A 12,110-nucleotide genomic window follows, 5' to 3' on the forward strand; every position below is an offset into this window, starting at 1 on the left:
GCGGAGCTTGCTGCTGTCGCCGGCCTTGTTGAGGGCGCTGCTGGAGCAGCCCATCGCGGGCAGAAAGGCGGTCTTGCGGACCAGCGCAGCCACCTATCCCAACCCGGCGCGGGCGTCGGCCCGGAGCTCCGATCCCGCGCAAACCGCCCCGGCGCCGCCGCCGCTCCTCCAACTCTGCCGGCCCGGCTCCCGCGGGTGCGGAGCGCAAGCGCACAGCCGAGCTCCGCGGAGGCGGTGCGCACCTGGGGAAGGAAGGCTGCAGTGCAGAGGTGGAAGGGGCCGGGAGGGTAAGAGAGGGACCTCGCCAGAGCGAGGAAGCAGGAGAGGACAGGGACAGGGAGCCAGGTGGGCAGAAGGTGGGGAGTGCAGTCAAGGAGGAGAGGGAAAAGGCTTCAGTAGTAGGGATAGGGACGCTATCCCGGAGAGGGCGAAGGGCTGGGAGGGCTCATCCGAATCATCACTAAATAGCTGGGGAGGGGAGGAGGCGATTGTGGCCAGTGGCTATTGATTGGTAGACTAGCTTTGGATGGCAGTCTTATTCTTACATAACGTCAGTACTGTTACCATGAGGAAGTTTGCTGTTGATATACTATTTAATCCACCTCGTATTCAAGTTTGGTCAATTCTCCAATCCAGGACCACACATTACATTTAATTGTGCCTCTCTTTAGTTTGCTTTAATCTGAAGTAGATCCCCAAGTCTTTGTCTTTCATGACCTTGACCTTTTTTTAAGAGAATAGCCCATTTATTTTGTAGAATATTTCTCAATGTGGGTTTGTCTGGTTTTTCCTTATGATTGTTTTCAGGCAATGCAGTTTTGGCTGGAATACAAGATGTTATGTTGTCTGTGAATTCCCATCAAGAGCATATGATTTCAGGTTCTCTATTATTGGTGATGTTAACTTTGATCAGTTAGTTAAGGTAGTGTCTGCCAAGTTTGCCACCAAAAAGTTACTATTTTACTCCTTGAATTTATGGTGAGAGACTTTGAGACTAACATCCTATATCTCATCAAACTTTTATCTGCTCTTAGCCTACATTAATATTCTTGCTGGGATCAATTATTGCTATGATGGTTATCAAATAGTGGTTTTCTAATTACATTATTCCTTCTACATTTATTAGTTGGCATTCTACAGTAAGGGAGCACTTTCCCTTTTCCTCCATTTATTATTCATTTATTTACAGCAGTAAATACTCATGAATTCTTACATTATTTAATGGGTCATGTTACTATTTGTGTTAGTTTTTTAGAGCTGCGATAACAAAGTACCACAGATGGGTTGACTTAAACAACAAAAACTTATTTCCTCATAGTTCTGAGACTAGAAGTCAGAGAACAAGATGTCAGTAGGGTTGGTTTCTTTTGAAGGCCTTTCCTTGGTTGGGATGGCAGTGTTCACCATATATCTTCACATGGTCTTCCCACAGTATAAGTATCTATGTCCTAATCTCCTCTTCTTACAAGGACACCAGTCATATTGGATTAGGGCCCACTCATTTTACCTTAATTACCTCTTTAAAGGCCCTGTCTCCAAAACAGCCATATTACAAACTATAGCGGTTTAGGACTTCAACATATGAATGAGGGGGGCACAATTCAGATCCTAACACATCATTATTAATTTGGATGCTCAAATTGTCTAAAACTTGACATATTTCCCTCTACGGGTCATGGGGGTACACAGCTATGGTCTTTACGGTGTGTTTAGAGGTCTCCCTCCCTCCCTTCTCTACCTCACTTCTCCTCCCCTTCCTATCCCTTCTCGTCTCTTTTTCCCCTCTTCCTCTCCCTCCTGCAGTGTAGGCCTGACAACGCCTGGGCTGCCCAGCAATCAATTCCCAAATCCCTTTGAATGAAGAGGAGACTGGGTATCTTTGAGGAAGTACACTTTATAACATTACAAATACGTACTAGAACTCTCCTCCTAACCTTCTAATCAGGGTTATTGTGCTCCAAGGAAAGAGAAGTACTTTGAAAGTGGCTAACTAAGGATTTGGCTGGATTCCAAGTCCCTGAGCAAAATTACAGGATTAGCGCAAGGAAGTTTAGGGGGAGAGGTACGTGGATGGACCTTTCAGAACAGGCCACAATTTGGGGAATATTTATGTCTTATATAAATGCTATCAAAAGGCCTTCATAGGTTGGGCTGCCGTAACAAAAATGCCATTAACTGGGTGGCTTAAATAACATATTTATTTCTCACAGTTCTGGAGCCTGGGAAGTCTAAGATCAAGGTACTGGCCAATTTGGTTTCTGGTGAGAACTCTTTCTGGCTTGCAGATGGCAGCCTTCTCACTGTGTCCTCACATGGGGTGGGGGTTGGGGGACTTCCTCTTCTTCTTCTTTTTTTTTAAGATATATTTATTTATGTTAGAGACACAGAGGGCAAGAGAGAGCGAGTGGGGGAGGGGCAGGGGGAGAAAATCTTCAAGCAGACTCTGCCGCTGAGAGTGGGGCTCGATGCGGGGCTTGATCCCATGACCTCTGAGAGAGATCATGATCTGAGCTGCAACCAAGAGTCAGATGCTCAACCAACGGAGCCACCCAGGCACCCCTGAGACTTCCTCTTCTTACAAGGCCACAGTCCTAACAGATTAGGGCCTCACCCTTATGACCTCATTTAACCCTAACTACCTCCTCAACCCTACCTCCCCACTGAATCACATTGGGGTAAGGGCTTCAACATATGAGTGGGGGAGGGAGGGGCCACAAGTCAGTCCACAGCAGGCTCCCACTTCAGAAGATGCTCTTTTTTTAAAGTCACATTTAATTTGATTTAGCTAGTGAAAGTTTTTCAAAATTCCATTCTTCCTCAAAAGAGATGCAATAACTCACAGATTAGTTAAATATAAACACTAACTTGAAATTCTCTGAATCCTAATGCTTTCATGCTAAACCAGGGCTTACTGGGCCCTTAGTTAAGTACCCACTTTTCCCCATCAACTATTTTTTAGGAGTTGACTGGGGTATCTTACTTTTCCTTGGAGATAATTTGTCAGCCAAGCCATGGTCTCTTCCATTTTCTTCAGAGGAAGCATTTTATAATCAGGTGAACAATAATAATCCGTTGTCCTGTGGATATTAGTCTTTTACATGAGCCACCTCAGTGCTTGCTCAACGGGCTCAGGAATAGGATGGCTCTAACAACAGAGAAAGAAGACATACGTGAGCTCAACTGCATGTTCCTCCACTTAACATGGTTTACCTGGCTGAGGGCCCAGTTTGCCGGTAGCACTAAAGAGTGACCAACTACAAGCCTCCGAAATGGTACCTATACCTTAAGGGGCCTATCAGCCACTTCGTGAACGAGTGATAAGACCTCTTTGGAAACAGAAAGAGTGATTGAACCTCTTTGGTATTTTTTATTTTAATAGACATTGGATTAGATTTGATTTTCCTGCATATCAGGATAGTATCTTCAAGACATTACACACCAAGACACTACATTCAGTATTGTATCTTACCAAATAACTCACTTTACTATGAGACAAGTAAAGTAATAGGTGAATTTCTATGTGATCTACTGGTCTTTTCATCTACCTCCACATCCAGAAGAAGCTAAACCTATAGGATGATGGAGGGGCACATTAAACACTCAGTTATGGCACCAGCCAAGAGAAAACATCTTTGAAGGTGAGGGTGCTGCCCTATGGTTTGCAGAGTATGTTTTGAACCAGTGACTAATAAATGGGATGCTTCTTCCATGACCATATACACAGATCTGTGCTCTCCAGGCTTCTTGTTCATTTGGTGAACTACAACATAATTTTCCTTTTATGCTTAACTGAGCTAGTTTGTTTCTGTTGCTTACAACTTAATTATCTAGACTAATATACAATATTTACCCTACTTCCCCTCTCCCTGATCACTCTCCTTCTTAGCAATTACCTGTCCTGTCTTATTCCTTCAGTCTTATCTTGATAATACCTGGATATAACTGATACTGTCATTTTAAATGCTGATAGTACCTTGATGTGTTATATTTTGAAGGCATAGTCATAAATCTTTTCACCTTCATCATTTTTCTTCAACATACTCATGTTTTGATGTTGTCCCAAATTTGCATTTATTATTTCTCCATTAACTAATCAGTAACATTTTCTGATCAGCATGACATACAATGTTACATTATTAAGTTCCAGTTAAAAGCAAAAAAATTGGTATTTTAGCCTGTGTATCACACCTTTATTAAGGATAAAAGTACATGTACATGGCAGGCTTTTCAAATTATTGAAAATAATATGTAAAATGTCATATTATAGACACTTAGAAACATAGGAATCCCATTTATACTAAAATTTTAAAAACTGACTCTAAGAAATATAAAATAACCCAAAGACAAACATTTATAGACATCACTCTACGTTCCAAGTGTCACTCCTTCACATTAAAATAGTGAATGAAGTACTCTGGGTTCTTTGTATCCAAGAGTATTTAAAAAACATAAGCTCCTTGGATGGAAAAATGGTTTTTAAAAAAAAGGAGAAAGCATTTCTCTGGCCTATTTTTAATCCAGTGCGGTCTGGAGCATTCCCAGTCTGAAAAGAGAGGGGCATAGGAGAAATATTTTGGATTCCTTATTATTGTCCTCTAATGGTTCAGAATTCTTGTATCCGTGTATGTGTGTTTAGTTAGTTGAAAGGTGACCAACATTCATTAGGTTTACAGGATATTTTCACTTAGATTCACCGTCCCTTCCTCTCTTCACCAGATTTCTGAGCATGTATTATGTCCACGGTGACTTAAGAATGTGAAGGTTGAGTTAAACAAATAGACTTCTAAATTACAGTTGACCCTTGAACAACACTGATTTGAACTGGGAGGGTCCACTTATACATGGACTTTTTTTCCGGTACAGTACAGTAATGTACTTTCTCTTATGATTTTCTTAGTAACATTTTCTTTTGTCTTGTTTGCTTTATCACAGAGTATATAATACACAGAATATAAAAAATGTGGGGCGCCTGGGTGGCTCAGTTGGTTAAGCGACTGCCTTCGGCTCAAGTCATGATCCTGGAGTCCCTGGATCGAGTCCCGCATCAGGCTCCCTGCTCAGCAGGGAGCCTGCTTCTCCCTCTGACCCTCCCCCCTCTCATGTGCTCTCTGTCTCTCTCATTCTCTCTGTCTCAAATAAATAAATAAAATCTTTAAAAAAAAAAAATGTGTTGGGATGCCTGGTGGCTCAGTCGGTTAAGCGTCCGCCTTCAGCTCAGGTCACGATCCCGGAGTCCTGGGATCGAGTCCTGCACCGAGCCTGCTTCTCTGTCTGCCTGTCACTCCCCCTGCTTGTGCTCTCTCTCTCTCTGACAAATAAATAAAATCTTTAAAAAATAAAACGTATTAATCGACTGTTTATGTTATCGATAAGGATTTTCGGGTCAGCAGTAAGCTATTAGTAGTTAAGTCTTTGAGGAGTCAAAAGTTATACATGGATTTTCGAAATGCATGGGGGGTCAGTGCCTCTAGCCTCTGAGTTGTTCAAGGGTCACCTGTACTAATGGGCTGCTTCCTAATCTGGACACTGAATAACTAATAGCTGATGATAATGAATATGATAGTTTTAACTGCTTAACAATAAGGGATGGGCCAGTGTACTGAACCAATGAATATCAGATGAACTTGTTAGTATTTGCTCTAACAGGGAATGCAGCCTGTCACTTTTAATTCCCATAGCAAGTATAAACCAAAAGCACAATGAATGCAGGTGCCTGCAGAGTTCTCAGAAACCTGGAGCAGCAATTTTGGTGAATGAAAACCAAAGCCTTGTGTTAATTCTGTTCTATCACATTTACCTGTTGATATTTTTTCAAAATCACTCTGAAATGCTACCGACTGATACCCAGAAAAAACAAAATAATATCTAGATGGCAAAACCCCTTCTTAAAGCATATGTATTTCCCAACTTTTTATTATGAAGATTTTGAAACTCAAAAAAGTTTAATGCTACAACCACCACCTATATACCCTCCACTTTAAATTCAACAGTTGTTAACACTTGGCTGCATTTGCTCTACCTACCTTCATTTATTTTAGATTTTTACATTTATTTTAGCGATTCAAAAACAAGTTGCAGATAATCATGACACTTCATCCATATATACTTCAACATACATCTCTTTGGAAGAAGGACATGACTTAAAGCAGTTATTTTTAATAATAGTAAGAGTAATCTTTTAACACAGGAGTCAGCAAACTTTGGCCTGCAGGCCAAATCTGGCTGGCCGCTTGATTCTGTAAATGTTTTATTGGAGTACAGCTGTTATCTATTGCCTGTGGCTGCTTTTGTGCTATGACAGAGCTGCGTCGTTGCCACAGAGAACATATGGCCCCAAAGGCCTAAAGTATTTATTCTTCGCCTCTATAGAAAAAGTATGCCAATTCCTGCTCTGATAAATACAAGTGTGGAAAATTTTATAAAATCTTCTTGAGTCAAAAGATATGACTGTCATTTTTGCATGGTGTTTCTTCCCCTAGTGTATAGGTTTTGTGATGTTGTGAAAGACTTTAGGTGTGGGCAGGTGGCTGTGGTAGGAAGATTGAAGAGATGGGAGTTGGACTGATGAAGAGAATTAATATTCACTGCACATTTGTTCTGTACAAGGCCCAATGCTAGGTGATTTTTACACCATTACGTTTACTGGGATCCTCACAACAATACTACGAGGTAAACATATTATTCTAGTTTTCTGATGAAGAAACTGAGGCTTAGGGAGTTTAGACAATTTGCCCCAAGTCAAGCAGATATTAAATAGAAAAACCAAGAACCTAAGTCTGTCTCCAAAGAGATACGGCAAAATCAGTTAAGATTCCCTAAGAAGAATTCTCAAACATTTAGTGGTCACGTTTCATACATAAAATAAGTGCTTTGAGCTTCTCTGGCTTCCAGTACAAAACCATATTAAGATCGTTGGGATCTTTAAAGTATAGCGAGGACATATATAGTAAGAACCAGAAACTTGTTATCGTATAGCGAAAAGCACCCCAGCAAAGTCTTATCAAGTACTTTAATCACTTAATCTCTAAAATGGGGATAATATCTATCCTGATCACTTTGGGAGAAAGTATTAAAAAGCTTTGAAAATATACGGCTCAATATATAAGTATAAGGCTTCATTATTTAGTTTTTGTCTTTACCTAAGCAGGCATGCCTCAAACCCAACTTGGCTATCTCATTCTTCAGTTTTTTGTGTTTATTTGAAAGTAACCTTTGCCCCCAGCATGGGGCTCAAACTCAGGACCCCAAGATCAAGAGTTGCATGCTGTACCAACTGAGCCAGCCAGGTGTCCCTCATTCTTTAGTTCATTACTTCTCAAATTCTAGTATTTGTAAGAATCCCCGAAGCTGCATATTAAACTGAGATTCCTATGCCCCACCAGAGATTTCTTCTACATACCTGGGTGGGGTCCAAGAGTCAGAATTCAAGGTGATTCTCAATCAGGTGATCTGGGAGCCATACTTTCAGAAATACTGCTTTCAGATACAACTGGTGTTTCACAAGACCTATTTAAAATCACCACTTTATTATTAAAAAGGAACTTTACATAACAATGCATGCTGTAAAATAATTCAAGTAGTATTGAAATATAGAAGGTAAAAAAATGTCTTCTCATCACCCACTCTCCTCATACCTTATCCAGTGGTAAGTTTTGATGATTAGCTTTCCAGACTTGAATTTTCTATGCATATACAAACACATACATTAAGAATGATGAGCATTTTATGTTTCTAATTTCTTTTGCTATTAAAATTAATGCTGAAATAAATATCCTTGTTCACATGACTAAGAAACTGTGACTGTTTCTGTACGATATATTCCTAAAAGTTGACATACGATGACTGCTTACCTACTGGTCCGATTTTACACTCTTTGGGTACTAGTGGGAGACGCTCTGTGCTCGCTATTTTTAATGATCCGTCATTGGACATTTATATCAAGGCCCAACGTTCACAACAAAAAGATTTGTCAAAGAGATCTGTTTATTGCTCTGTGAAGATTCGGTTTACAAGGTTACGCTAACACCGCCACCAAAAAGGTGAGTTTGGGGAAGTCAGCGCGGGGCGCCACCGTTCTCCGAAAGAGGCCGGCAACTTGGGCGAGGGCAGGACAGGGCGCACAGTTGCTTCGGCCCGCGTGTAGGTGACGCGGGACGGTAGACCCAGGAGCTGAGGCGCACCGGAGTCCCCTCCAAGAGCCGCGGCTTCGGGATGGATGAGCTCCGCCGCACTAAGACCGTGGTCCAGCCGCCGCCGCCCCTTCTCAGCGTCGCTCCCGCCTCACTCTCAGTCGGCTTCTCCAACTCCCGCCCGGTTCAACGTTCCCCGGTTCCTGAGTTCGCAGCTGGGAGCAACAGACTAACACAACTTTAAGGCCCGCAGCAGAGAGTAAGAGTACGGGTCTGCCGCCATTCTAACCAACCATACAACCAGCAGCAGCCAACGGCCCTCCTCTCCTTGCCCCGCCCCTTCCGCTTGAGGCTTACTTCCGGTTCCGGCGTCCAGGCTTCGCGGTGAAGAGCTTTGCATTGTGGGAACTCTTTCCTTTTCCTTTCCCGGCCATTTTGGCGGCTGGTTTTGGTGAGTGGGCACTGCGTGGCCGACGTTTAGGCAGCGCGGGGATCCCAGCGCGTTGCCGTTTGGAGCTGCGATCCTAAACTTCCTGTCCTGTCCTCTGTATGTTCTAGGTTGGGGCCGTCCCGCATCTAAGACAGGAAGATGGTGGCCGCAAAGAAGACGGTGAGTGAAACGCGCCAGGGCCGGAAGCCGATTCACGTGGAGGAATGAGTCTTGGCCCCGGCGGGCAGATCTGAGCACACTGGGGAGACAGCAAGCCCCCTGGCATGGAGGGGCCCGAGAGGAAACCGAGTGGTCCTCTCAGTGACTTAGGATCCTAGACTTGGGAGGTCTATTAAAGGGCTCGGCTTCCAGAAAGCTGGATGCTGTTTTGAGATGGTTAAAAAAAAAAAAGGCCTTAAGATCCGTGTTAAATGTTTGCTTTGTAGAAAAAGTCGCTGGAGTCGATCAACTCCAGGCTCCAGCTTGTTATGAAAAGTGGAAAGTACGTGCTGGGGTACAAGCAGACTCTGAAAATGATCAGACATGGCAAAGCGAAACTGGTCATCCTCGCCAACAACTGCCCAGCCTTGAGGTAATCGAAGGAACCTTGAGGGTGTGTGTGTCGCCCACTGTATATTGATCGGAGTGAATACCCAGGAGTGTTACCATGGGCAATCTGGGTAGTACGGACTCGGTTTTATGTAAAATTTGTTTTACAAGCGAGCACTTACAGGAGAATTTACGGTTTCTTTCGTGGTGTTTGGGGCTGACAGCCCCGGCCCTCCATCATGTTCTCTCATTGTGTAAGCTCATCTTTGGGAAAAATGTGTGGCAGAGGGGTAAAAGCCACAACATCAAAGTTGGAGGGAAGCACAGACACATACTTGTTTCACCATGTGTTTTGTGTCCTGCCTTTTTGGTCATTTCTTTAAAATACTTCATTTTTCGAACTCGTTTTAGTGTAGAAAAGCTAAGATAAAAGTTCAGGCTGGCCGTGGAGCTTCAGGTTCCTAATTCCCCAAGTTTTTGCTTGACCTCACTGTTTTGAAATTGAACTTAGTATGGAAAATAAGGTAAAGAAACTTGGACTGTGCAGAATATAAGCGGTGTGATCAATTCCCTCCAGCACATTGATTTTTCTGTGGTAATGCATAACCTGCGCACAGGATTTTATATAGGGTGTCTGTACATAATTGGCTTTCCTGGAGTGCTCTGTCCTCCATCCCCTCCCATGGTTTGGTCTTTAAGCTTATCTTCTGTGGCAGTGCTTCTCAGACGTGAATGTGCACAGTTACTGCTAATCTTGTTAAATTTGGGTTCTGATTTCATGGGTTTGGGTTGGGACTTGACATGCATTTTTAACAAGCACTCACATTACTGCTGGTCTGTGGATCCATACTTTGAGTAGTGGTACTGATCTGTTAGGACTCCCTTCAGAAGGATTTGTAAAACCCTGAATGTCCACCTACTCAGTTGACACAGAAATGTTAGCTTTGTGTAAGTAATATTCCTCATCTAGGATTCAGAGCACCAGACAAAGAAATAGCTTATCTTTTAAAGATAACATGGGTTTGGATTCTGGAACCTCCACTTACTATTCTGTGCCTGAATGTCTTCGTTAGTTTAAAAAAAAAAGGAATATATACTACTTAAGAGGTTGTTGTGGAATTAGATAATGTAAAGTGTCTGGTGACTAGTAATTGCTCAGTAAATACTTTTATTTCACATCCTACTCTCTTTTTCATGAGCATAGTTATAGTCTTAAACATAGAAGATACTTGCTGCTTGTCCCATTTCATATAAGGGATCAAAGGGAAGGATGGTTTGTATTGGCTTATGGATGTGGTACTTTTTTTAAAGAGTAACAACTGGTTTAGTTACTGTTGGAAAGCCTTACCAGCATTAAAACTAATGACGAAAGTAGTAACATTTTATCTGTCAGTCACTTTTTATGGTATTTATTTATTTGTCTTTTGGTTTCTGAAGGAAATCTGAAATAGAATACTATGCCATGTTGGCCAAAACTGGTGTCCATCACTACAGTGGCAATAATATTGAATTGGGCACAGCATGTGGGAAATACTACAGAGTATGCACCCTGGCTATCATTGATCCAGGTATGTTTTTAAGTCATAGAATAATTTTTTTTCCTTTATAATGTAATTACAGGTATTCTTTGCTGTACAATGTCTATGGTTCCTAGGTTCAGATATTGAGAATTTGGATAGAGCAAGGGATATCCTGTAGTTTTATTTCACAGAGAATTGATAATATCCGTACACTGTAATAGATCTTGTTATAAATGAATTTTTTTACTTTGAAATGAATTTTGCTTGAAGCACTTAAATAATTTAGGACCTTGGTAAAGGTGAAGTTATAAAGGTGGAGAGTAATCAGGTGAAATAGTAGAAGAGAGGAGTCCTTATTGGCTGCCTAAGAAATTAAGTTGAGAAGTGCCTACAAATACAGATCATGTTATGTTTTGAACTTATGAGTTTTTAATTCATAAAATACCGCGAATATTCTCGCTGTTCTGATTTTGTAATAATCAGGGCAGGCTAAACATTCGCTATATTAAGACCATGCATGTGTCCCCAGACCTAGTTCTTTCCCTAGGTCTGGTTTTATCAATGCTGGTGATAAACCAAGTCTGATTATATGATGTATCATATACGGGAAATGCCTGTGACTTGGTATCTGATTATCCTTGAGAAATGACAGCAAAGCTAGTGTCACAACTTCTGAAGATAGCCATTGCTAATTTGATGATTACCAGTTGCAATTAAATGAATTGTAAAACTATTGTGTTTTATTTTCTAGGTGATTCTGATATCATTCGAAGCATGCCAGAACAGACTGGTGAAAAGTAAATCACGCAAAATTTTTCTTTAATAAAACTGGCCACTACTTGTTTTAAAAACACTGTATTCATTGCAGTTTTTTTCTTTATATCTTTTTGTTTCCATACACTTTCCTAAAGATAGGATTTGAGAGGATGAGGCAGTTAGATGTGGTGGCAAGACTTTCTGGTTAAGAGCTATGTGTCCCAGTTTCTGTTTTCCTTTTTGTAAAGGGACTGCAGAGTTCCTTTCCTCTACTAGATTTTTAAAAGATTACAGTCTTTTAAAATTGTTGATACTGTTGGCATTTTATATTTGAGTTTGAGAGGCAGCAAAGATCAATACCCAGAATTTAACCAGAATTGTAATCCCAGCTTAAATCTACAAATCTGAGTAGCAGAGAGGATTAAATGAAATATGTACTCTCCTCCCAAAATTTTGTGTTGTCTGAGAAAAGTTCTGTTGAACTTTAATGAAGACGGATTTTTCCTAAGGGTGTGTAGTGGTTGAGGTAGAAGATCTGTACTTGGAGCACTTCAGAAGAATCCCAGATCTTCAGTAAGTGCTAAGTCCACAGTTGGCCAAAGATCGTTTTATATCATTTTATTCCTAGAAGATACACTCTGAAGTGTATTTGGCATTCAGATTTTTGGGAAACTGCATACTATGTCTCCCAAATATGTCTGATGGGAATCCTTTTCCCAAATCTGT

The 12,110-nt window shown here is 41.4% G+C and overlaps 1 protein-coding gene, 1 long non-coding RNA gene and 1 other non-coding gene across 3 annotated transcripts; 2 read left to right on the top strand and 1 right to left on the bottom strand.

Annotated features, from left to right (window-relative positions):
- Positions 1–1,736: 1,736 nt before the first annotated feature.
- Positions 1,737–8,452, bottom strand: LOC135364086 (uncharacterized). The gene is made up of 4 exons (XR_010410580.1): positions 7,851–8,452; positions 7,400–7,506; positions 2,981–3,145; positions 1,737–2,511 (listed from the first exon to the last, which is right to left on the bottom strand). It is a non-coding gene; the product is annotated as an uncharacterized LOC135364086 (long non-coding RNA).
- On the top strand, positions 8,452–11,479 carry RPL30 (ribosomal protein L30). Its single transcript, XM_045896181.3, has 5 exons — positions 8,452–8,580; positions 8,688–8,739; positions 9,006–9,151; positions 10,546–10,676; positions 11,380–11,479. The coding sequence occupies exons 2-5, from the start codon at positions 8,719–8,721 to the stop codon at positions 11,427–11,429; spliced, it is 348 nt and encodes a 115-aa protein (XP_045752137.1). The 5' UTR covers positions 8,452–8,580; positions 8,688–8,718; the 3' UTR covers positions 11,430–11,479.
- On the top strand, positions 11,073–11,204 carry LOC123860694 (small nucleolar RNA SNORA72). Its single transcript, XR_006794811.1, has one exon. It is a non-coding gene; the product is annotated as a small nucleolar RNA SNORA72 (small nucleolar RNA).
- Positions 11,480–12,110: the final 631 nt, after the last annotated feature.

This window comes from Mirounga angustirostris, unplaced genomic scaffold, assembly GCF_029215605.1.
Source record: "Mirounga angustirostris isolate CCGP_5_RB_7025 unplaced genomic scaffold, mMirAng1.0.hap1 SCAF_4, whole genome shotgun sequence".
Classification (NCBI taxonomy): Eukaryota; Metazoa; Chordata; class Mammalia; order Carnivora; family Phocidae; genus Mirounga; species Mirounga angustirostris.